The sequence below is a fragment of the Phytophthora infestans genome, genomic scaffold (assembly GCF_000142945.1).
Source record: "Phytophthora infestans T30-4 supercont1.3 genomic scaffold, whole genome shotgun sequence".
NCBI classification, from domain to species: Eukaryota; Oomycota; class Peronosporomycetes; order Peronosporales; family Peronosporaceae; genus Phytophthora; species Phytophthora infestans.
In genome coordinates this window covers 3,311,192-3,335,070 of record NW_003303756.1, presented here as the reverse complement: position 1 = coordinate 3,335,070, position 23,879 = coordinate 3,311,192, and the positions used below count along the sequence as shown (strand labels likewise).

Here is a 23,879-nt window from a genome sequence, read left to right as displayed (position 1 = left end):
GGAAGGTGGGAACAACCGCGAGAGAGAAAGAGCCGCCTGAACTTCGGTGCGAAACTGCCTTCTGATGGCCGGGCGCAATGGCAAATGACTCGAAGCACGACTTGCCTCAAGCGAGGAAACATCTACTGTATCGAGTCGTCGTCGTGGTGCTGCCTGGAGGCGTCAAGGCAAATCCACTCGAACCAGAGCCCTAGCATTACTATTGCCGGCTTCTGTGCACGGCGATAACCCATCAGTGGAGAATCTCCACTGGACTCCATCCACACTCCATATTGGAGATCCATCTTTCGGCACCGGTGAGAAGTTTGCATTTGTAGCCTATTTGAATGTGTTTATATTTTTCATCGAGAAGGTCGTTTCCATTTGAATTTCAAACGTTTTGTTGGCACAGGCGAGAACGGGATACATCCTGAGTCCGTACACGTACAATCACTGATCTGTGTGCCGCTCAACCACCCGAGTACAGCATATTATTAATAGCTGCAATTGCTGCTATTATACGTGGACATACACTAAGAGTGTGCGCTTCATGTAGCCGTTCCGAACTGCTGCTGTTAAGCCTCTCCGTCGGGGAGTCCCCGATAGAAGTAATACTTGTATTAAAACTAGCCTAGGTACAAGTATAAATTGGCCACGACCCGCCCACTTGCGTCCTGCTGCTGGCCCATCGACAGTTTGGTTTTCAAGCCATAATATTTCCCAGAATTTTTTGTTTCGGAGCTGCCATACATGTATGTACCTCAAAACTATTACTTGAAGTATTAATTGGCTCGGACCGGATCCTTTCGTGCGCACTGCGCAAGCGCCTACGTTTCAATACAATTAATTTAATAGGCGGAATACATACCAGTACCCGCTGCCACCACCTCGCTTCGAGCCCGCGAGTCCACTCGATGCTCAACAGACGAGAGCAGCCCCACTGGAGCTGGAGCCTCCAGCGTCGCGTGCGTGCTCGAGGGGTGGCTTGCTTAGAGAAAACGCATGCGTGTGTGCCTCCACAACGCCCCAACCGCTTCAAGATATAGAAATCTGTGAATTGCTGTTTCGCGATACCAGGTCGATTGTGTAGCCATGTCAGGGTGTGAATTAACCGAGAGTCGTACTTAAACAAAGCTGGTTTGTGCACCCTCACTCACGACTGGAATGAATGTGAAACCTCTGTTCAAGGGAATTCATGTTCTGTACATCGAGGGAGGCATGTTTCGACTTGCTGCAACACACCACACATCGAGCAGCTCTTCTTCCCCACGCGGCTATTAGGTCACGCTAAGTTGAAGCCTCTGTCCGGTTAATCCTTTCACTCTGATAGCGAATAGCAATGAGCGCTGGTCGAAGTGTGTGGAGCCGGTCAAGCAACAGCGCCGCCGCCGTGGCGTCTGTAACGTCGCCTGTGGCTGTGAAGCTGCACGATGTGATGGACGAGGAGCTGGCGGTCAAACTGCAGCGCGAGGAGCAGGAGCAGTGGGAACGCGAGATGGAAGGCCGGTTCGGCGGAGAAGACCGTCAGACTGGATGGTGTTTTGTGGAGGTGCCCAGCTCTAGCTCCGGTAACGGCGTCATGAGCGTCATCCAACAGGAGGTGACAGTGGAGGACGCACAGGATAATAATGACCCGGATTACACTTTCGCTCTCGAGCTCCAGGCTCAAGAGGCTGAAGAGTACGACCGTATGCGGCGCCAGGAGGCCTCGTCCATGGAACGCATCCGTGTGATCCAACTAGAGGACCCCAAACGCGAGGAGGTCCGCCAGACGCTCCAGCGCTATTATGATCGAGAAGCTCATCGGGAGTTTGATCAGGACGATCCGGTAGAGGTGCGCACGGTGCATCATGGGGACGATATGCCGATTACGCACGCGGTTACTGCTGTCAGTGTTCCTGCTGCTAAGCCGGTGCCATCAGTTGAACGGCCTCGTCTCGGCGATCCTGACGTCTACCACGACGTCTACTTGGACGGAGCAGGTTGGCGAGTACCGAAAAAGCCAGCAACGAAGCAGTCGGATAGAAAGAACCGCCACCACCGCTCCAAGAACTCGTCATCGTCCAATGGAAGTACATCTAGCAACCGGATTTGAACGACGGCAACAAGGACGATGCTGTTTACTTGCAGACATCGTTCGTGCTTCGTTGGATGGAGCCCTCGACGCGGGGCCTTGCTGCCCTTTCGTCCTCCACACACAGGTAATATTAGCAAATTAAGTAATTCTCTACTTCGCGCGAGGTGTCCGCCAGGCAGCGCCTCGCATCAAGTCGCCCCGATGTCAGATAGTAAACGTGCCGTTGGTTGGAATTCAAGTCACTTTTGACACGCATGAAAGTACCAGTTTCTGTCAAATCCTGTCTAAACGCTTATACGATGCGTTATGACAGGTTCCTGAGTCCCACCAACCAGGAGCTCATTTTCCCCCTTGGGACACGGACCGAGCCTACCTGAGTCGCCACGCACGTCTAGGCGTGTCCTCTCCCCCTTACCTGCTCCTTCCGTACTGCTTGACTTCTTCGCTACCGTGTGGAGACACTCGCGGAGCCGATGATCCGCACGACTGCGCCGGCAACGGCCACGTCGACGCCAGCGCGTCAAGACGACCACGACGACTGGGAGACCGCGGCCGACGGCGCATCCAACGCCCGAGCTCCCGGGTCAATATCTATTGCAGCGAGGCCTCAGACTCAAAGCGACGTGGACGGTGCAACACGCGCCATGCAGGGCCTTCGGATTCTGCAGCCACCTCCAGCTACCGACGACGGTGGCAACTATCCACAACAGCAGTTTGATGGTAGCGCACCGGTTGGAACTGCCACTGCCAGTGCTCATGGACCATTGGACCCTGTGCTTGTCGCAGGACTAGAGAATGCACGCGAAAGGATGACGCTGCTCAAATTCGAGGACCAGATCGTACGCTTCCTCAAGAACCCGAGGGAGCCGCACCTCAACTTCCCTCCGTTGTCGTCGTACCATCGGCTCATTATCCATCGCTTGGCGCAGCGCTGCGGATTGGAGCATCAGACTGCGGATTACAATCCGTACGAGAACAGTTCGGCACGGGTAGTGACGCTGTTTAAAACCGCGCAGTCGGCTGTGCCCCGTGTGCTGCTGATCGACCTGTCGCCGGATCGACAGACGCCGACTGTGACGCCAGCGTCTGCACCGAAGATTATGATGCGAAAGCGTAGCGCACCCAGACCCGGTGCCAACGGTGGACGGGGTAACGGCGCCGACAAAGCCACACCAACTTTACAGGACCGTGAGCGCGCGTACGCTGAGGCACGAGCAAGAATTTTTGGAGAAGACAATGGAAACGCCGTGGTAGAATCAGTTTCTACTTTCTCACCGTCATCAACGACTTCATCGGCGCACGAAGGAAGTGGAAGTGGTGTTAACAATGGGCCCAGACATGGGAGTCGACAAGCTGTAGGACCGGATGGTAGCAGGGGGTTTGGTCGTGGTCGAGGAGCTTCTCCATCCTCTGGAAACCCAGGTGGGTTTCATTCTCGCTCTCCCAATGAGCAACCAAGCAGCAATGACAGTAACGAATACCCCCGACCGTCCCAACCAAGTGCTCTGAATGCTGCGAGCTGGAAAGAAAGCAAAGTCTTGTGGCGCAACCGTGAACAGGAGCTGAACGACCCGGATTTTACGCGTAACCACGACGCCTTCCGTCCTCGCTCTAGCGGCGGAGCGTCGAGTGGAAGCGGCAGTGGAGGCGAGTCGCCACACTACGGCAACCGCTTCGGTGGCGTGGGACGATACGAGTATCAATCCCAGCAGTTTGATCGATCCTATGGATATCAACAGACTGGCGGTGCTCCACCTCCACCTCCGCCAATGCCCATGGGATCGGGACGCGGCCGCTATCAGGTTGGCGGTCCCGATTACAACAATAGAGTAGACACCAACCAGTACCAGAGGTCCCCGCACCAGCAGTACCTCCCGCAACAGCAATTCCAACAACAGTTGAACCCGTCTCCGTCCATGGTAATGGGCCGTGGTGGGTACGGGTACCCTTCACCCCAAGGCCGACCGTCGGCGCGGCAGGGAAACTGGGTGCCGCCGCATGCCAATACTCGCGCAGTGGGCAACGGCAGTGGGTTTATCGAGGACGACTTCCCGCCACTCGGCAAGTAACACGCCTTAATGAATCAATACAAACAACTACTTCAGTACACCAAACACTGCTTGATGATGCCTTGTCGAGTGGAGCCAGCAATAATCTCTTGTTTAACATTGACTGAGTCCGACCGTGCCAATAAATATCTGGTGCGCGCCCCGGTTGAAGTGCGAGTGGGTCACGACACCGTGGTCTATCGTTGCTTGACGTCAATGTCATGGGCTAAAGGTTTGCCGCTGCCACCGCCGCCAAGGCGTAAAGCTGCAAGCGAAAAATACATGGCAAAAAGTCAGTTAATGAAAACATCTTCGGTATTTAGAAATGATTCAGCGCACCTTGGCGTCGCTGCAGCTTTTTATCTCGGAGCTTCTTTTTCCTTGCAAGCTCCTGTCACGTCAATGTAGCGTTAGACACGCCCGCCGAGTGTACCAATCGATTCTGTTTACCTTTTTCGTTTGCCACATAGTGAAATATTTCTTTATGGTGGCATCGTCGTCCTCTTTTTGCTGGGAAAGCCACGGCTTTGTTCTGAAATCAAAAAGAAACAACAGACACAGGTGAGTGAGTATCTTAACGTTACTTTCACGCCTCATCGCCATCCTTACTCGTCCATGATTTTGCGGAACTTTCGCTTGGACTCATTCGTCTGCTCAATGCAGACTCGAAGTTGACGCTGCAGTGAGCGAATCTCCTGCGAAACTTCATCGTCCTTTGTACTAGACAAGCTGATCTGAGCAACTTCCTTGTCATCACCCTCAACCAATCCGATATCGCGAAGAACGCGAGTAAGTCCTTTGGGTTTCCACGATTTGATATCATCCGGGTGCAATAAAGAGTCCATCTCCATGCTGGCTTCCTTTTTACTTGTACCATTGGAGTGTTTGTCTTCATCGTCAGGCTGACAGCAAGATGCTTCTTCTCCTTCTTTCAGCGATGGGGGCAAATCTACCGAGCACAGCGACGCCACAAGTCTCTATCCGCACCAACATGAATCTTGTCGTTAAACAATGACGTAACTCAGCATAAAAGCATTCAACTTACCTCCTTGAAAAAATCGTCGAGATCTTGCGGGTCAGACTTGTTCAAGCTCGTAATATCCTGAAGTCGATCGAAATCGAGACCCGCTAATACTTCTCTCCTGCCTTCGCTAGATTCTAAATCGTCAGAAAATGCGTTTGGATCTACAAGACCTAAAGTCAGATGAATGAAATAAACTAGCAAAGCCAGCTCTAACCTTACCCTCGAGCAATAAGGCCTGCTCCATGTCATCCGGTGTGATCGTCTTAAAGAACGAATACGCATACAAATACTTCCATAGCCCAGTCGTCGTGCACGGTGTATCTGCATGAACCCCGCACAGCGTAAGCCTTCATAACAACTCAGCATGCCTTAGCAAAACACCACTGACCCAAGTTAATATCTTCTTCCACTAGCGCAGGTGTTGGTGGCTCCGATTCACTTTTGGAAATTCCACTGAACTTTCCTGCAACAGCAGCCCCGTTGCCAGCGACACCATGTCTTCTACCGTCACCAGCAAGCGGCGCCATAACGTCGGACGTTTCCTCCACGTACATAATCAAGTGAGGCGGGAGCATATTGGAGCTCTTGCCGTCCAGATAATTCGTGATGGCTAGCAACTGAGTGTCCAGCTGTGCCAATTGCTTATCCATATTTGCGCGTCCTCGCTGCAACATTCATGATTTCAACTTAGTCTCCACAGTCCAAACACCAATACTACCACAATATTTCAGCATTGCGACAATACAGAAGGCATAACAGTCCGAGATATACACACCTTGAGCTCCTGGACAACCTTAATGAGCGAGTTCTTGCTGCCCACGACGAGTCCGTCGCGGGAGCTGCAGGCCTGCTTGGTAGCAGGAAATTGCTCGTGCTGCAGCCATGGCACGTGTAATGGCGCGATTTCCCGCCGAGTGGAGGTGGGTCGACTCATCTTCCGCGTCGGCCGTCCACTGATAATAATGCTGGTATCGGCGCCGCGGTGCAGAGATGTCCACCGTGTCGCCTTGTACATACAGCGATAGTGCAGGTACCGTTATATAGAAAACAGTACCGTACTGGTCTCATTAAATACGACAAATTAAAAATGTGTCTGCCACACAATACTGCAGTGATTGGCTGAAAAGCAAAATACATAGTTTGATTGGATGAAAACGGGTAGGCGCGAAAATGCGCTGAACGGCGGAGAGTACCGTGGGGAGGCCAGTAAAGAGAAAGTTACTCTCCTCTCTTTTTGACCAGGAAACTTCGCAACTTCGAGTTGAGCATGGCGCGCGGTAAAGCTGACCGAGCTCTGACGGTGGGCAAGAAGCTCGAGATCATCGAGGAGGCCGACCGCACAGGTCTCATCTCCGCCACAGCGCAGAAATACGGCGTCAAGACGGGTCAGATCCGCGACTGGAAGAAAAACATTGACCGTCTACGTGCCACAGACCCGTCGCGCCTCGTGTGCGCCAGTACCATCCAGCGGGGTCACCTGGTTTTCAACGAGACCTACGCGCAATATTGGGTGGGCTACAACAAGTTCTGCAGCAGCAATACCAACTACGATGATCTTAAGAGCGCGCTGCGCGTCACCCACAAGGACGTGCTTCGCGAAGGTGTCAGTGAGTCTCCAACCCTTGGATTTCTACGGTAGCTATTGCCGCACTTGTTCGACAGCGTGACTTATTTGTATTGTGCAGATGGATTTAGCTACCCAGCGATGGTGGATCCGAGTGCTACACACGAGTTGGCGTCTCCCGACAACAGTACGTCGCAGGAGTTCATTTCAGCTCAAATATGTATGGGTTATTAATTATCTGTGCCACTGTTGCTGTGCAGATGGCTTCTACACGACGGAGGAAGTAAAAAATCTGTACGTGAAGGACATGACGACGTTGCGGGAGCAGCTGCGCGAGTTCTTCGGCCAGAAGCCCTTCCCCACCAAGTACATGTACTTTGTCACAAAATTGGATTTCGTTAAGCCCAATCCGAACGAAAACGCTGGGGAAGAGGAAGATGGGGACAGGGCGGCCGAGAAACAGACGGGAATCGAGGACGTCATCTCATTCTACGTCGCGATCTGTGGCAACGGGTCCGTGATGGTCCCAATGTCGCTTTTCCCGCCTGTGGAGGAGTGGCACTGGGAACGCAAGAAAAACGTCAAGCTGCGTCATGCGCACAGCTTGCACCGCTCCAAGATGAACGACCCGAACGATGCACTGCAGTTTTTTTCGGTGGTATGTGAATATTTTATTTTATTCGGATTTTTTTCTTTAAGCTGACCTTTTATTATTGTAGACGTGGAAAAAGTTTTATGAGGAGGAAGCCAAGTACAGTGACAAGTTCGCATTTCTGCTTGATTACTCGATTGAGGAGTTTAGAGCTCCCGAGTTCTTGGAAGGTCTGAAGCAGCTGGAAGGCTACAACAAGTACTGGACCACCTTGTACACGGTGCGCAACCCACTGCGTCTATCTCGATTCGAGGACACGCTCTCAACGTTCGTGATCGAGGAGTGGCGCACTATCCTCCAGATGAAGAAGTCGAGCCAACCTAATGACTATCGCAAGTGCGTCGCCTTTTGGTTCTACTCGGCGTGGGAATTCTTCGCAGGCGACAATGCACGTGCAGCTTTCCGAAGCTGCAACATGTATCTCGAGGACAAGGCTGCATGGGGTGTGGAGACTCGAGAAAACTCGGTGTGAGTGAAGCTTCTGAACATTCTTTTCGCCATTCTCGTGTTGTACTCCACCTCTGCATTCTTTGAACCAGCACTTAATTTTGCTGTACTGCGTTGTCGGAGTCAATGTACTCTGCTTGACTCACACCTACTCTTCTATAGTTGCTTCATCAGCATCGTCGTTCTCGTCCAAGGCCATGTCTTCCGAGTCGGATTCTCCCTCTTCGTCCGCTACCTCAACTGCCTTCTCTTTATCATCATTGGCTTCTTTGTCGTCCAACGAGGGGAAATATTCCTTTGCGAGCAGTGCAAGACGCTGAGCAGCCCACTGTGCCTCGACGTCTTTGCTTTTCGTTTGGTTGGAAGCAACAAAGTCGAGGTTTTCGTACGACAATTTGCCAAATTGCACCGAACTCGAGAGATCCAGAGTCTTGAGCTCATCCGAGGCGCTGACGTTTGTGTCGACTTCCACTATGAGCTTCTGTCCCAGGTAAATCTTCGTGGAGTCGGGAATTGAGTTCCACTGAAGTAGCTTTTGGACGCTCGTACGGTACATCAGAGACAGCGAACGTAGCGTTTCTCCAGCTCCCACGATATGGTACTTCTTTCTGTCGGCTCCAACACCATCTCGAGTTTGCCAGAACCACAATCGCACCTTGCCATCGGCGGACATGCTGATCAACCGGGTACGATCGCACTGAAGATCAAGTATGCCGTCTTGGTGACCATACATCGTTTGGATGAGATGTCCCGTGGCAAAGTCGATGACACAGATCTGTCCATTACTCGCTCCACTTATGATGCGTGTGGCATCAAACTGAAGGCATGTTACTGCCACATCGCAATGGACATCGCAGATCCGAAGTAATTTATTGTCCGAGTCCAGATTCCAGATAACTATCCTGCCGGAGGTATCGCCACTAACGATTTCATTCGCTACTCGTCGCACACAAGAGACAGGAGCGAGATGTCCGTTGAAATACTCGTCGCCACGACGATCTGCTTCGAGACAGCATAGTAATTTTACATTACGCCGTGCTGTGAATTGCGAAGCCTTGCCAAGTTCCCACACTTTGATCTTGTTATCGCCAGCTCCTGTTGTCAGTGCCGACTTGGCACTCTGTATGGACAGAGTAGTCACCGTGCGATCGTGGGCGGAAATGATGTGAGCGATTGTTGCCAACGACTCAGCGTCGAATACGAACACATCGCAGTCCGAGCATCCACAGGCAAACCACTGTGTATCAGCTACCACACTGACCACGGCGGCGTCAAAGTCCATGAGCATTCGAGTCAAAGAGCAGGAAAACCCACCGATCGATTCATTCTTGACATCCCAAACACCCAACGAGGCATCTGCAGACCCGGTGTAGATCCGGTGGCCAATGTAGTACACGCAAAGTATTTGAGCTTGATGACCTGTAGGTTCACCGAGATGATTTTTCTCTGGGTCGCCTACTGCTTGTGCTAGACAAGCGCCAGACAGGAAGTCAAACAGTAACCCATTCACCCCCGCAGACGCGACGCACGTGGTGATGCCGTGACTTGCCGTTCCCACGACGTTTTTCAGAGCTTCGTTTGTGGCATTGAAGCGGAAACACCGCAGTTTTTCTCTGGATAAAACTTTGCGCATGAGTGGCCCCGTCTCGACTGCCAATTCCTCTTCCAGGCTTTTGATCTCATCCTCAGCGTTACTGATTCGGATTTTAGCATTGGCAATGTCTTTGTTGACTTGTTCCTGACCAGCTCTCACACCACCCAATAGTTTCGCCAATTTCTTCTTGAAATCTTCAACGTCGTAGCGAGCGTTCGAGCCACTGATGACTGTCGAATCAACCTGAGTCGAGTCGCTAGCAAGTGCTCGTTTCAGATCGTCTTCTCCTTTCGCTAGCAACGCTTTCTTCTCCGATAGTAAGATCTCTAAACTCGATATGAGTTTCGTTTCCTCGCGAATATCGAGTTTGCGTTGAATGCGCTCCCTCCTCAGCCTAGGAACAATGGGACCAACTCGTTCAAGAATAATTTGGCAAGAGGGTTCAGCCCCTGCCCCCACTAATCGTTGCTGGAGCTTGTTCATCTTCTGACTGGCGGATGAGAGTTTTTTTGCCAGCACAAATTCAATATCATCAGCGTGATGTCTGTTAATTTCAGCCATTTCTCGATCTTCAAGTCGTTCGTACACGTGCTGCAGCCCACGATAGCATGACAATTCGCCCTGAGTATTCCTCACAGCTTCAAACAGTAGCAAAGCACGCTCATAGTTTTCGATACTAATTCGAAGCGATCGTAGTAAACGTTGTATATCCGCTATGCGGAGCAGTGCAGACCCCTCTTCGTAGCAAAGCCCTGCCCGGTTTGCCATAATTGAAGCTCGGTTAAATATCGTCAATGCCTGCTCGTGGTTCTCAAGGCGAAACGTAGCTTCTCCGATCTTAAGCTGCAGTTGGACTCGCTGGGCCTCCGTCATCTGCTGCATCCAGAGATCATTGCCAAGGACGAAATTGTACAAGCGAAGAGCGCTTTCATAGTCCTGCAAATTCCCCTTAGCGTCACCTTCCAATAGGAAGTAGAAGTATTTCTTGTTTTGTTCCCGAGCCTGTTCCAGATCAGCATTACACTCCGCCAGAGGTTTCTCGGTTTTGGATGCCAGCTGTTGCTCAGTCGTCCAACGAATGTCTTGCAAAGAAGTTCCAGTTGATCGAAGCTCGTGAAGCAGTTTTTGGGTTTCAATCATGAGATCATCACGACCAAGAGCAGCGTTCAGTAAGCCAATACTGCCAATGCCAAATATCTCGCCAACCCCAGCACTTGTACGCGTCAAATACTTTGCGACGTCTCTCCATTGCTGGACTGCACTCCTGAGCCGATGGTTGACGAGGCGGTTGATCGCGGTGCAAATTTTTCTTCGTATTTCGTGAGCCTCTTTCCTGTTGGAGACAAAAGCAGCAAAAGCTCGGTACAGCAGACCACCACGTAGTTTCGCTAACGTAGCTGCAGTTCTCGTACTCTCCGCTGTGTTTCTGGGGCTGCTTTCGAATACCCCCAGAGCTTCCTGTCTGTCTTTTAACCTCTTGAGCAACGTGTCACGACGCTTAATGTCAGCACGCAGGTAGTTTTCCACTAGAACGATTTCAGATTTTGTATCTAAAATATACAGTTGGTCAATCTCGACTTCATCCTCCAGTGCAACAATCAACTCCTTTGTAAAGAATCGCTGCAATCCATTTTCAAAGACATCGGAGTCCATTTGAGGCCCCTTGAACATCCTAGCACGCTCCAACTCAGCTTGTTTCTCGAGAATTCGCGACTCGGCAGATCGTATCAGCGCCACTAGATCAATCTGACGATCCTTGCACCACTGGACATTGTAATCGGCTTTCTTGAGATCATTTCGAATCGCAGCAACTCGAAAATGAAATTGCCGTCGACGTTCGCACACTTTTTCCTCATCTGTGAGATCGTCAAACTGTTTTTGACCAGTAGCTTGTTGAATGGCTTGAGGTTGCTGGTCTTGATCGTTCGCTTCTTCGTTTTCTTGCTTGCTAGTCTCTGTTCGATTGACTATGTCGCTTACCTTTGTCTCCAGCTCTGGGTGCATGGATAGAATAAACCGAGACACCTGTTGGATGTAGTGATGCCGTTCATATCGCTGCATAAACCCACTCAAAAACTGCGAATCCACGGTACGTGAACGGGAATTTACAGCCGCTTGCAGCTCATCGAGAAGCTTGAACTCGTTACCCGGAGCTAATGCAAAAAACATAATTGAGATTATGCGAAGCAGAGAGTGCAAGTAACATGCCTTACCTATTGTGAAGATGGACTTGATAGGCTCGCAATAGTCACCCTGTATACCTTCGCTGTTCACAGCTCGAACTTGGAAGTTAAGGTGCTCTCCCCCACTCAATAAGTTCGTAATCGTCAGTGAAGTTCTCGTCGAGTTTGTCCGTATTCGACGAGGTCTGTACTCGATTTCGGATACATTAAGCCAGGCTTTTCCTCTGTCGTCCACGTTGTCTAAATTGATTATTGCTTCGGAGAAAATGACTTCGTAGTCCTGAACGGACCTGCCACCATCATCAAGAGGCTCCACCCATGTGAGTGTGATACTTGTCGCACTAACTACCCCCACGCATAGAAACAACGGAATTGATGGAGGGATGGCAGGTTGTGTTCGTATGATTTCTACTTTGTTGCTTGGTTCGCTCTTGCCGGCGACTGTAATTACACAAAGTGCAAACTCGCCATACTCCTGATCCGCTGATAGGTTGATCAATCGATAATTATCTCCAGGAATCGGATTCACCAAACACCACTGCGACAGCCGCAAAGGCGGTTGAGGGTCAAATTGTCTCTGCTGCTTCGTCTTGGAGTGGACAACAGCGTAGCTCAATTCGTAGTCAAGAATGGCATTCGATCCGGTAAAAATCGGTGGGTCCCACACTATCGCTAGCGCATTATGCGTAATTTCCTTTAAGTTAAGGCGAAGGTTGCGTGGTGGTTGTGATACAAACCTCGTAGCCACCGGTGCATCTGGTGTCTTTTTAATCGTCGGAAGCGAAAGGGAATTCTGACTTTGGAGCTCCAAACTGTCTGCGATTTGATTCATTGGCTGTAGATCTAGAAGTGACACCCTGGTACAGTTATCCTCGTGGCTTTTGGCAATTCCAGGGAGATACTGTCGTCCACAATGTCGACACGACTTGGTATGAAGTTGGTGCTTTCTGATCTCCTCTTGGCTGCCAAGTTTCGTTTTAGCAAACGTTTTTTCATCTGACGAATCATGCAACGCCTTGGATAATCTCAGTACACGCCGTTGGAGTTCATCGAGCTCTTCAGTCTTCTGTCGAATCTGCAACTGAGTTTCTCCAATTCCTTTACGCAATTGTCTTATGAGAAGAAAAAAATAATTATTACAAGTGGGAATGTGGCCACGACAGTAAATATCCTTGTAGCTTACCGGACGTTGCTCTCGATAACAAACTGTTGATCGCAATATTTCAATACCGAATTGTGCTGTGATTGTGCGTCGATCAGGTCCATTCGGATCTCGTGCGCTTCATGCTTTGCGTAAACGAGTTGTGGGAGACTCAGCGTAAGCGCTGGCAGCGGGGAGCTCAAGACATCGGCACCAGCGCGACGGCGATTACCCACACGCCGCCGCAACTCGCGGGCTCGACTCTCAGCGTTAATACCAATGATGGAAGGGCCACCTCCCTCCATCGTTGGCTGCTTTTACTAAAAACGCTCTAGTACGATAAAAACTTCAATGACCATCATTCTCGAGCTTTTTTTAAGAACAATTATATTAAAAAAAATGCAGACAGCTCAAACTGCGAAACGGAATGCGATGACGCCAACGAGACGGAGTGGTGGCTCGTATATTTAGCAACTGTAGGGGGTTGAATGAGTTTTCAGTGATCAGGAACTAAGTAGAGGTGATCGATCGATCGACCAAGCATCATGGCCGACGTGTTGAGCGAAAGTCAGCAGGCATCGGGTATTGTGGAGATGGAGGCGGCTTCTGCAAACAATGCGCCTCAAGACGTCGAAACGGGAGACGTCGGAGAGGGGAGTGATGGTGTAGGAATGATCATTGAGCCACCTGTTGAAATGCTTCATGAAGCGGCACTACGCAGTGGAATCAATTCCATCTTGGACGAAACAGCCGGGGACGATGAAGACCTGGCGTGTATCCGAGAAATCTGCCAAGAGACTTTATCCAAAAGGGACCAAGTGACTGCTGCAAAGAGCATCGCTCACCGTCAGGAGCTTAAAAGTGAGACTACAGACGGCTATGGGGAGAATACCGAAGCTGTAAACTGGAAAGCTTTCTCCCCACCAAAGAACGCTCCGAGGACGCTAAGTAGACCAAAGCTGAATCGACGCCCGAGCTACGACAGGTAACATTATTTAAAGTTGCACGTCATTCTTTGGCTTACTGAAGCTTACAACTGCTTTTCCAGTATACCGGCAGGTGAAATGCCACGTTGGAAGATCATAGACGGAAATGAAGGTCCCATCACGGATATTACGGTGAATTTTAGAGGAGATTCCGTTCCAGAGGGGTTCACTAAGGTACGCTCTGCAGCTGCGATAAATACACTTTAGCACTAACACGCGCACTGAATTGAGCAGTTGGAACGATCTCCTAGTGGCCAGCGAGCAGATCTGAATAAAGGGGGGAGAGGGTCCGCTATCTATCTCTGTCAAAGCAAAGATCAGTCCTCGGGGAAGGCTCCCATTAGCGAGATCATTGCTATTTTTCCTGAACGTGGCGAGTTCGTCCCTACGAATTACGAGGTGGTTCGGAGGCGTGGCGTTCCAGCGAATATTAACACGGTAAGGCAGTCGATGGTTTTTGTTCAAATTCCAGAAACTTATACTACGCTTTAATAGGGAACACAAGGGGAGAAGATCTACCTCTGCTTTAAACGCTCTTCCACTTCTGCGATTGTCGATTTAGCTGTGATGTTTCCTAGGAAAAATGAAACTCTTCCATACGGGTAAGCATAGCAACACGGTGGCTGCTGATTGCTGTAAGTAATTGGAATCATGTTTGTCTTCAGGTACATGAAAGTGGACAAATCTCCATTTGGGCATGTTGCTGATCTCAACTCGAATTCTGGTGGCACAGAAGTTTTCCTAGCCTATAAGAAGAAGGTACACATCTACTTCATGCATCACTTGTTCGACGGGGTTTTAAAAGTCTCTCCCAATCCACTCAGGTGGTCAGTATTAATGATCTGCACAAAAGGTGGCTGTTTGCCTCTGTCACTTCGCCACAAGTACTCGAGCGAGCTCGGTCACCACCCTTGACTCCGTCTGCACCCCGCAAGTTGAGACACCTCAGGTCTGCGTTTGCTCTAAAAGCGACAGAAGTGAGGGAACAGGAGCTGATTTGTGCCCCCAACTCGCCGTCAGCCGCTGCTTCACCCGGCTCACCATTAAAACGTAGGGTGAATTGTATAGTGTACTCACAAAGTCTTGTCGCTAACCTTTTTGTGTTAATTACTGTGTATCAAGCAAAACAAGTTAGCTGGAACGAGACGATGGAGTATTACATGTATCCATTGCTACTAGCATGTTACACCCGCCAAGGGAATACTGCTGAAGCTGCCGTTGAAGGACTGACCCATTGCCTTGAGGAAGGTGTATTCGACAGTCCCGGATCTGAACTTTGCCAACTTGACGTAGTGGTCGACGCCGTCACTTCGATCTGTCAGCAGGGGGTCAAATGTCGCTTTGAGTCTGCGCTCAAGTTCTTCCAAAAGGTATCGCGTGTCAAAAGTGAACTGTGTTTTTGTCCTGGTATACTCAGTCGGATCATGTGTTTATCTTGTGCAGGTTATTCGAAAGTACGCAGACGCCTTTGACCCCTCTGTGCTTCACGTAATACTAAAGGCCTTAACCTTCATTGGAGACTTTGACGGCTCACTCACCAAGTCTATCGAAGACGAACTGATCTCAAAGATCATGTACGCTTACGAAGCTGCTTTGATCCACAAGAACTCCACTGTCGTCAAGAAGAAAGCGTCAAAGGAGATCGATCAATCGTCGAGTGCACTTGCACACGGGCTAGTTGTGGATCTCATTGACGACATAAGTACTGGCGCTGAAATTGCAACCATGACCGATACAATGCTGGGCGTGTTCAAGGTAAAGTGTTGCAGGTGTCAATACTGCCCCGACATCCTAGCTAACCTTTGTTTCGGTTTCGTAGAGTCATTTGTCAATGCAGTCGCCCTCGTTTTGCCACGACATCTCAGCGGCGATGAACCTTTTCGACAATTCCGAAGTAGGTTCCCTATTCAATACTTCGCAAGTGAGCTCGTGATGTTGATATCTGTGATACCGACTAGGCCGAGAAAAATGCGCTTCAACTGGTGGTGACGTTCAGCAAAGCTGTTAACCGCAAGTTGGTGAGTCTGAGTGAGACGGCTACGGAAAGCGACCAATTCTCCAGTGTGAGCTCTCTTCGGGCGCTTAATCAGACCCTCCTTAGTGCTGGGACGCGAGCGCGTGAACAACGGGTGTTTGGGCAAGTGGTTCGAAGGTTTGTGCTATCAACACTAAACGCCACCGTGCTCACGTGGGTACCGGATGTATTTCGAGCGAATCTCACACTAGTGTCGACACTGTGGAACCATTATCGCCGGTATCTTAAGGTGGAGCTAGCACTGATGTTCGAGCATGTTCTGCTTCGCATTCTACGGTCCACCGCACCCTGTACGAAGAACCACCAGCTGGAAATCATGCACGAGGTGACGAACTGGCTGCAACTGCCGCACAATGTCGTTGAGATATTTCTCAACTTTGATCTGGATCGAATTCAACAGTGGAAGATTTTTGAGCATTTGTGCTCGACATTAGGCTCGATAGGAGAGGGAAGCGTCGGTCACCTTGCGAATGGAGACGAGGGGGATGACTCTGCTTTGGAACTGCAAAACCAAGCAATCAATACCATTTTGGCTATGGCTCGTAGCGTTATGGACGCTAGTGGCCACGCACATCTCATAAGCCGAGACCGACGTACTCGTATGCTATCGATGCTAACTGGAGGTTGGGAGCAAGACGAATCGGGTGAAGAGGCCTCACCGTTAAGGGATGCGTTCACTATGCTACCAACTGGAGACGTAGCAAGTCAGCCAGGCTCCCCGGCTGAGCCAAAACGGCAAACAAATCGCAAATTTGGAGGCAATATCTCGGTTCGCATGCGAAACGAGCTGCAGAAGCACAACCAACAATTACTAAAGCGTGCGATGGAGATTTCATCGTCGAAAAGCTTGAAAAAAGCTCTCGAATACTTGGTAGCTATGAATTTTATCAAGGACACACCTCGAAGTATCACGTCGTTCTTACGGATATACCACGATTTTTTCGACGAGACGGAAATCGGAGATTATCTAGGAGAGGGCGACGAAGATAACAAAGTTCAAGTTCGATTGACATACGTTCGAGCAATTTCCTTTAAAGGGATGACCCTCGTCGAGTCTCTGCGGCATTTTCTAACAAACGGAGGCTTCCGTCTTCCAGGAGAGGCACAAAAGATCGAGCGCATGGTGGAAGCCTTCGCGCAGTGTTACTGGGACGACTCTCGTACAGCGTTCTCCTCCGCCGATACGGCAATGATCATCGCGTATTCGATCATTATGCTCAATACCGATTTGCACAACCCGCAGGTAAAGAAGAACAAGATGTCAAAGGAGCAGTTTGTCAAAAACAACCGAGGCATTGACAACGGAAGCGACCTGCCGAAGCGATTCTTAGAGGAGATTTACGATGACATTGCACATAACCCAATGCACATCAAAGGTAGTCGTGTGATCCCGAAAGCCACTCGTGAAGCTGGCGTGTCTGCTGCAGATCTGGAAAACGAAAAATTCCGTGGTGGTATTGCCAAGGCTGTGGCTCAATCCGAAGAGCTGATGAAAGATCAGTCGCACACATACAACACCTTCCAGTTTGTCGGCGTCGACACGCCCATCAGCCCGGATTTGATCAAACTTCTCTTCGAACGCGTGTGGTTTTCCTTGCTTACTTTATCGACGACCATTCTGTGTGACAGCCAGTCGGATCTGTCTACCAGGATGCAGTGCCTCGATCTATTGCGCTTCTGCATCTCAACGTGTTTGTTCTTGAACATGCCAGTGGAACGTCAGGCGTTTTGCGGCCTACTGAGGAAGGTGCAGGATTCGTTGGAAGGTAAACCCCAAGAAGACAGCGAGGAAGACTCGGCCGACAAAGCCAGTAAAGCCATTCCAGAAGACACTAAGTACGAGTGGGTGCGCACCATCGAAGCTGCTGCTGCTAGCGACGATCCGTGGAAGGCCATGGGCGACATTCATTTACTCGTGAACGACATGAAGGAGACGATCCAAGTTCGTCAGAAATCCGAGAAGCTCGACTCGGTTATTCAGCGCATTCATCGCGCTCACTTTTACCTCAAAAACTCGACCACTTTCATCCACGAGGGCGACTTAACGAAGAAGTGTCGATCTCGCAACCAGCTTTACCGCTTCTTCCTTTTCAATGACCAACTGCTGTACGCTGACAAGAGCATGACTGGGAAGTGGAGTCCGCACAACTCGCTGCGTCTCAAGCTCACGCGCATTTCACACATTGGCGATGGCGTTCTGCTGAAAAACGCTTTCCAGATCCAAAACCCGATCAAATCTTTCGTCGTGTTCGCTGACAGTGCGACCTCCAAGGCTGAATGGATGCGGCTCATTGACGACGCCATCGCAGAGGCTTCCAAGAAGATCAACCGGACAGCACGCCGCATCTCGACACAAGGTCTGGGTGACACACGGGCTTCACTCGTGTCGTCGTCGGCAATGAAAGTTTTCCTACGCTTCAGCTCACCCATGCCGTCCCCCGTAGCCCGTGATACCCGTCAACTGAGTTTTGACAGTGACAGTGAATCGCCTGCGAAGCCTGTCGAGGGTGGTGAGTCATCAACGGCAACTGAAATTGGTCCAAGCAATGCTGCCGCTAAAGATACGAAGGAAGAGGAGATCAAAGCTGCAACCGATGACACAGGCGTTGATAGGTATCCCACTCCTTCTCAACAGACTGCGGTAACAAGTAGCGAGACAACACAACACTGAGAACTACTGAAGTTGCATAGAGCAAAAGATGATATTGAACATTCAATCACGAGATACTTTGAATTAATTTCTCGGGTCAGTTTTCGAGTTGTGTGGCTCTGAATCTGCCACCGATGCACGCGGCTAGCCGCGAGCAGAATAAATGAGAATACATGGACACATGTAGTTGGAAGAAAGTGACGCAAGCGGCCGACTGACGGCGGCATGATGATCGACGTGGGGGGTCTCTGAACTCCTCTGTGCAAGCCCTTAACTTAATCCTGGGCGGATCGAGTTAAGGACTTGCACAGAAACCCTCGATGTCAAAGAGGAACGGAGATGCACCAGCATTGATCATAGCTTCGTCACCAAAGGCGTGGAGCGACACAGCAGCAGCGTAATCTCCAGGCAGCACCGCAGTGGGCGCAGTTCCAACCATCTCTCCGTTTAGAGTGAAGAAGATCTGGTGCTTGTCGGCGTCCAGACCGCAGCCCACCGTGAATGTAGGGGTGTCGTCCTTCTGGTTGTTCAACAGGGCTGTAGTTCGGCCCCACGAGGGACCGAAGGCGCCCCACTCGCCTCCGTACGGCTTGGCGCCATCGTTAAAGACGAAGTCGCCATCATTGCCGTGGTAGGCGTAGGACACGCCCTTCCAGCCCACATGCTCTCCAGAGCCGAAGCCGAACGCGTTCCGGGTCGCCGCGTCGGAGACGGACGCGAGACCCACGCTTCCGCATCCTTTGAGGCTCACCTCATAGTATAAGATGTTCCTCTGTAGAGCGCGTGCACAGGACAGCACGGGCAGCTTCTGCACGCCGCGGATCGAGTCCACAGCGCCCTTGTCAAACTTGCGTAGCATCGAGTTGTTTACCACGCGGTACTTGCCGTCGGGCAAGTGGGTGATGGCGCTGCGCGTCGACAGCTCATAATTCGCGTCTGAGCGACGCGCAGTGCACAGCACAAGCTGGTCGCGGTAGGCCAGCTTCACGTACGTCTCCGGCAGCATCTTGGCACGCCACTGACGGCTGTATTGGCCCGTGAGCAACATCTCCGAGGCCTTGACGACTTCGTGGAAGGCCGTGCACACCTGTGCGGCATTCTGTAGCTCGTCCACCGTGAGGAACTCGAAGCAGAGTTCGAGGGCGGTCAGCTCGAGAGCCTTCCCGTCGCGCGTGTGGCGCCGCTTGAGACGCAGCGCAGCCAGCAGGTCCGCGACCTCGGACGCGTTCTGTGCGCGCTGTAAATCGCTCCAGCGGATGGAGGCCGGTTGGCTGTTGCGCTTAGTCACGGCGGCGTACGATTCGTACAGGACGCAACAGTCCTCAGGCTCGAGATCCGAGCCGTCCGACTCGTCGTCACTGCTGTTGCTGGCGGTGGAGCATGAGCTGGCGATACTGTAACGGCGACGCGAGAGGCGGCGGCTCGACGATTTCTTGGTCAGCACCACGAACGAGTTGAGGTGCTGCGGCCGTGACGACTTGGCTGCTACCGTGGGGGATGGCAGCGAGGATGATAAGAAGGCCAACATGCTCGTGTTGAAGTTGTGTGTATAGTGAGATGGGTGCGGTTTTGATGTGACAGTCGTTGTTGAGTAACTTGTAGTATTCCAGCGCGCTGGTCTTGTGCTGGTATTGCGCAGCGGCGACAAAAATCTCTCCCTTGACGCTCAGGGTTCTTTTTGGGAAATGAGCGAAACCCGTGTGATGGCTAGTGAAAGGTTGATTGCCGCGCGTTTCCGGTCGACTGCCTGCGAAACTCGATATTGCAGGCTTCAATTTGGTCTCTTCAACTTACGTACTGACGAATTTTTCAGTACTTGTCCATGCGCAAACGAAATGCCCATTAAATGGGCTTTTAATTTCCATTGTATTCCTTACTTCGAAGTACCTTTTATCTCTCGGTCTCAAAGGGTTGACCCTTTTAATTTTTGGAGACGCGCCCGGGAGGGTAACCCTTGGAGACCGAAGCCTCGATGCGCGTACACAAGCCTAGTGTACGCGCATCGAGGCTACGTCAACTATTAATAGCGTCACTAGCTAGTTTTGACAGTAAGTACTTGAAATCATACTTAAAATATCGATTGCTTTGTCAAGTTGCTTAACGAAATAGCGATACGTGTACTGTATTAAATATCACTTTTCATAATGTCGACGTTTTGGGCGGCGACATAGATTGTCGACAACGTAGAGCTTTTACGATTGTCTCACTCAAGTCGCATTTTACGGTATGTCATCCGATTAAAGGACACTTATTATAACGTCAATGCGGCGACAGACATTTTATCAAGAAATCTCATTTATTTGGATTTTGACATCAAGCACCGGAACGTCGTTGCTCAACGGAGAAATATGCTAAGCTGGAGCGGACCTCGCTTTTGGCAATGACAACTTGTCACGGTGTCATTGACAAGTACCTTCGCGAAGATACTCGCTGAAGAGCACTGTAGTACCACAACTACCTGCTGAGCAAATATAGTGCTCCACCTCAGGAAAACCTCATGTCGGCTTTCTCCACATTTCCGTAAATCGTCAAAAATGGGCTCAATGCATGGTTCCAGTACCCATTTCACTTTGTGGAAAGACCTGTAAAAACTTATTCAGTGTGGTGTTGAAGTTGTAGCGGCGAGATGGGCCACCTGAGCCCCTTGCGCGTTCTTTTTCGCGGCAAAACGGTGAATACATGTAACGCGCAAGTCCATTGACTTGGAATTTGTATGCAGCCGGGAAGCTACCTTCACTGCGTTTAACGTGGCGAACATCCAGCCTCGTTGGTCACCCGATGCGCTGCAATTATTTTCGATGCTCGGTCTATGCATGATGGATTCATGTTGAAGTTGCCTCTACCTGGTTTATCTTCCTTAGTTTTCGGCCAGGCCGTACTGCGTGAGCAGCGGCACCATAGACGGCTTGCGCCCGCGGAAGGCCTCAAATACCTGCTCCGGGTGCTGGCCGCCACCACGCGCCAGGATGGTGTCACGGAACTTTCGACCAACGCGTGCTGCTGCCTCGGGACTCTCCTTTGCTGCCTCCTCGAAGGCGCCGTAAGCATCGCATGACAAGATCTCAGCCCATTTATAACTGCGAACATTAAGAAATCACGTCAAGACAACTGCACTGTTAACCTCTAACGTTGCAGCGACATACCTGTAATAACCTGCAGCGTAGCCGCCCGCGAAGATGTGAGCGAACGAGCACAGGAAGCGGTCTTCCTCCAGCGGGCTCAGCACGGCGTACTCGTCCAGTAGACGACGCTGTGCCGCAAACAGTGGCTCCTCTGGTGAGTAGTGCGAGTGTAGATACATGTCCAGTGCGCCGAAGCCCAGCTGACGCAGCATACCCGTGGCTACCATGTAGTTACGCGCTGCCTTGAGCTTCTCGAACAGCTCATCAGGCAACGGCTCACCAGTCTTGTAGTGCCCACTGATCGCAGCGATCGTGTCTGCATGAATATTAACGCGAAGTTAGATAACTTTCCCACTTACTGATACGAAGCGGTTAGCGTACGTTTGTCATAACAGAAGTTTTCCATCATTTGCGATGGGATCTCGACAGCGTCCCATTCAATGCCGTTAATACCAGCCACGTCGCCGTACTCCATTTGCGTCAGCATGTGCTGCAGACCGTGGCCGAATTCGTGGAAAAGCGTCTCCACCTCACGGAACGTCATGAGGCTCGGCGTCTCGCCCACGGGCGGCGATTGATCACAGATGATGTAAGCCACCGGAATGCGCTTGCCGCCCTGCTCCTTGGGACCAAGTAGACGGCTACGGTCCACACACGTGTTCATCCACGCGCCGCCATTCTTCTCCTTCGGACGCGAGTACGGGTCCAAAAAAAACCGAGCGATCATTTCCTTGTCACCTTCGGTGCTGCGTACGTTGAAGAAGCGCACGTCGGAGTTCCAGACTTCGGTTTGACCATCTGCAGCCTCGATAGTCACACCAAACAACCGAGACGTGAGGGCGAACAGACCATCGAGAACCTGAAATATGCACAAACATTAGTTCTTCGTATCCTGGTAGAAAGTAAAATCGATAGATACATACGCGTTCAAGCGGGAAGTATGGCTTGATCTCTTCATCGGTGAACAGATACTTCTCCGCCTTGAGCTTCTCCGACCTGATAGAAAGAACAACCGTCAGATAAGCGATATGGTACTACAAACACAGGTACAAGCGTACCAAAAACCGAGATCCCAGGGAGCCAGGGGCTCTGTCTGTCCGTGCTGCTTTGCGTACTCTGCCACGGTCTCCACTTCCTCGTGGGCGATAGCAACGCACTTTTCACGAAGGTCGCTGTGCATTTTTTCAACTTCTTCCACGCTTGGTGCCATCTTCTTCGAGATGCTCACCTCAGCGTACGACTTGAAGCCAAGCAGGTTCGCAATCTGCTGGCGGATCTGGAGGAGCTCCAAAATGATGCCTTCATTATCGAAAGACTCGCCGCTCGCGCGGGTCGCGTACGCCCGATAGAGTGTCTCACGCAAAGCGCGATTAGCCGAGTACTTCATGAACTGCACGTACGATGGCGGGTCCAGCGTAATACGCCACGGTCCACTCTCAGGTGAGGCATCCGCGTGGCCCTCGTCACGAGCGCTCTGGGCAAACATTTGCAGCAGCGAAGGGGGCAGACCCTCCACCTCGTTCGTATCAGTGATAGTGATTGAATAGGCCTTGGTAGCGTCAAGCAAATTCGATGAGAACTTGGTGCTCTACAAGCAGCAACAAGACCAAGCAAAGTCAGCAAATACACTACCCGTGCCACCACTACCAACCCCCCTTCTTACCAATTCGGCAGCACGCAGCTTGAGCTTGTTGAATTTCTCCTTCTCTTCACCCTCGAGCCCGACACCGCTGAGCGTCGCGCTGCGGAGACTGAGATCAATGATGCGCTGCTGAGCCAGCTCGAGCTCACTCCATTCGTCGCTTTCTCGAACAGCGAGATACGCGTCATATAGCGTCTTGCTCTGAGAAGCCTCGGTTACTGTCTTGATCACCAGCTGCTGTAGCTTGTCGTGCACGGCACGCAGCTCTTCCGAGTTGCGCACACTCATGAGGTGGCCCACAATGCCCCACATGCGACCTAGTGCGTCACCCTGCACCTCTAGTGGGTCCACCACATCGCCGAACTGGACGTTCTTGCCTGCTTCACGAAGCTTTCTCTCAAGCTCGTGCAGGTCGCGCGTGTAGTCGGCAGCGGCATTGCTGACCGCTGGTTCGATCTCCGCCAGTTGCAGACGCTCGAAGGGTGGCAGCTGGCGTTCCCGCACACATACTTCGAGTGAGTTAGTGGACGCTGATGCAAAGCTGCGCCAGAACAGCGAGGAGCGGCGGGTCGCGGCGCTCGTAGACGACGGGCGCACACAGCGGAGCAGCATTGGAGTGAGGTGCCGTACTACTGGTAATTGACAGCCTCAAATGTCGTGACATTCAAGAACAGTTGAAATGTACCAGAATATGGGTACCTGGAACGCTCAATTTCGGTAGACGAGCGCGACAGC

At 51.2% G+C, this 23,879-nt stretch overlaps 9 protein-coding genes across 9 annotated transcripts; 5 read left to right on the top strand and 4 right to left on the bottom strand.

Moving 5' to 3' along the window:
- Positions 1 to 1,210: 1,210 nt before the first annotated feature.
- On the top strand, positions 1,211 to 2,250 carry PITG_02719 (uncharacterized protein; the record flags this gene model as incomplete). Its single annotated transcript, XM_002907572.1, has 1 exon — positions 1,211 to 2,250. The coding sequence occupies one exon, from the start codon at positions 1,319 to 1,321 to the stop codon at positions 2,072 to 2,074; it is 756 nt and encodes a 251-aa protein (XP_002907618.1).
- A 227-nt stretch (positions 2,251 to 2,477) lies between these two features.
- PITG_02718 (uncharacterized protein) lies at positions 2,478 to 4,125 on the top strand (the record flags this gene model as incomplete). The annotated part of the gene is made up of 3 exons (XM_002907571.1): positions 2,478 to 3,332; positions 3,393 to 3,482; positions 3,528 to 4,125. 3 exons carry the CDS (start codon positions 2,530 to 2,532, stop codon positions 4,123 to 4,125), a joined length of 1,491 nt encoding a protein of 496 aa, XP_002907617.1.
- Positions 4,126 to 5,140: 1,015 nt separating this feature from the next.
- Positions 5,141 to 6,062, bottom strand: PITG_02717 (uncharacterized protein; the record flags this gene model as incomplete). The annotated part of the gene is made up of 4 exons (XM_002907570.1): positions 5,141 to 5,232; positions 5,348 to 5,449; positions 5,517 to 5,793; positions 5,904 to 6,062. 4 exons carry the CDS (start codon positions 6,060 to 6,062, stop codon positions 5,141 to 5,143), a joined length of 630 nt encoding a protein of 209 aa, XP_002907616.1.
- Positions 6,063 to 6,349: 287 nt separating this feature from the next.
- On the top strand, positions 6,350 to 8,255 carry PITG_02716 (uncharacterized protein; the record flags this gene model as incomplete). The annotated part of the gene is made up of 4 exons (XM_002907569.1): positions 6,350 to 6,735; positions 6,814 to 6,879; positions 6,953 to 7,350; positions 7,412 to 8,255. The coding sequence occupies 4 exons, from the start codon at positions 6,396 to 6,398 to the stop codon at positions 7,814 to 7,816; spliced, it is 1,209 nt and encodes a 402-aa protein (XP_002907615.1).
- PITG_02715 (uncharacterized protein) lies at positions 8,023 to 13,014 on the bottom strand (the record flags this gene model as incomplete). Its single annotated transcript, XM_002907568.1, has 6 exons — positions 8,023 to 8,035; positions 8,121 to 11,296; positions 11,366 to 11,538; positions 11,599 to 12,324; positions 12,382 to 12,680; positions 12,752 to 13,014. 6 exons carry the CDS (start codon positions 13,012 to 13,014, stop codon positions 8,023 to 8,025), a joined length of 4,650 nt encoding a protein of 1,549 aa, XP_002907614.1.
- Positions 13,015 to 13,404: 390 nt separating this feature from the next.
- Positions 13,405 to 14,301, top strand: PITG_02714 (uncharacterized protein; the record flags this gene model as incomplete). Its single annotated transcript, XM_002907567.1, has 4 exons — positions 13,405 to 13,694; positions 13,758 to 13,869; positions 13,930 to 14,133; positions 14,191 to 14,301. 4 exons carry the CDS (start codon positions 13,405 to 13,407, stop codon positions 14,299 to 14,301), a joined length of 717 nt encoding a protein of 238 aa, XP_002907613.1.
- A 63-nt stretch (positions 14,302 to 14,364) lies between these two features.
- PITG_02713 (brefeldin A-inhibited guanine nucleotide-exchange protein, putative) lies at positions 14,365 to 18,174 on the top strand (the record flags this gene model as incomplete). The annotated part of the gene is made up of 6 exons (XM_002907566.1): positions 14,365 to 14,454; positions 14,589 to 14,710; positions 14,831 to 15,065; positions 15,139 to 15,450; positions 15,654 to 18,093; positions 18,152 to 18,174. The coding sequence occupies 6 exons, from the start codon at positions 14,365 to 14,367 to the stop codon at positions 18,172 to 18,174; spliced, it is 3,222 nt and encodes a 1,073-aa protein (XP_002907612.1).
- A 381-nt stretch (positions 18,175 to 18,555) lies between these two features.
- Positions 18,556 to 20,050, bottom strand: PITG_02712 (uncharacterized protein; the record flags this gene model as incomplete). Its single annotated transcript, XM_002907565.1, has 1 exon — positions 18,556 to 20,050. One exon carries the CDS (start codon positions 19,906 to 19,908, stop codon positions 18,676 to 18,678), a length of 1,233 nt encoding a protein of 410 aa, XP_002907611.1.
- A 1,187-nt stretch (positions 20,051 to 21,237) lies between these two features.
- On the bottom strand, positions 21,238 to 23,756 carry PITG_02711 (oligopeptidase A, putative; the record flags this gene model as incomplete). The annotated part of the gene is made up of 6 exons (XM_002907564.1): positions 21,238 to 21,457; positions 21,524 to 21,818; positions 21,884 to 22,361; positions 22,426 to 22,498; positions 22,561 to 23,090; positions 23,166 to 23,756. 6 exons carry the CDS (start codon positions 23,754 to 23,756, stop codon positions 21,238 to 21,240), a joined length of 2,187 nt encoding a protein of 728 aa, XP_002907610.1.
- Between the last annotated feature and the right edge of the window lie 123 nt (positions 23,757 to 23,879).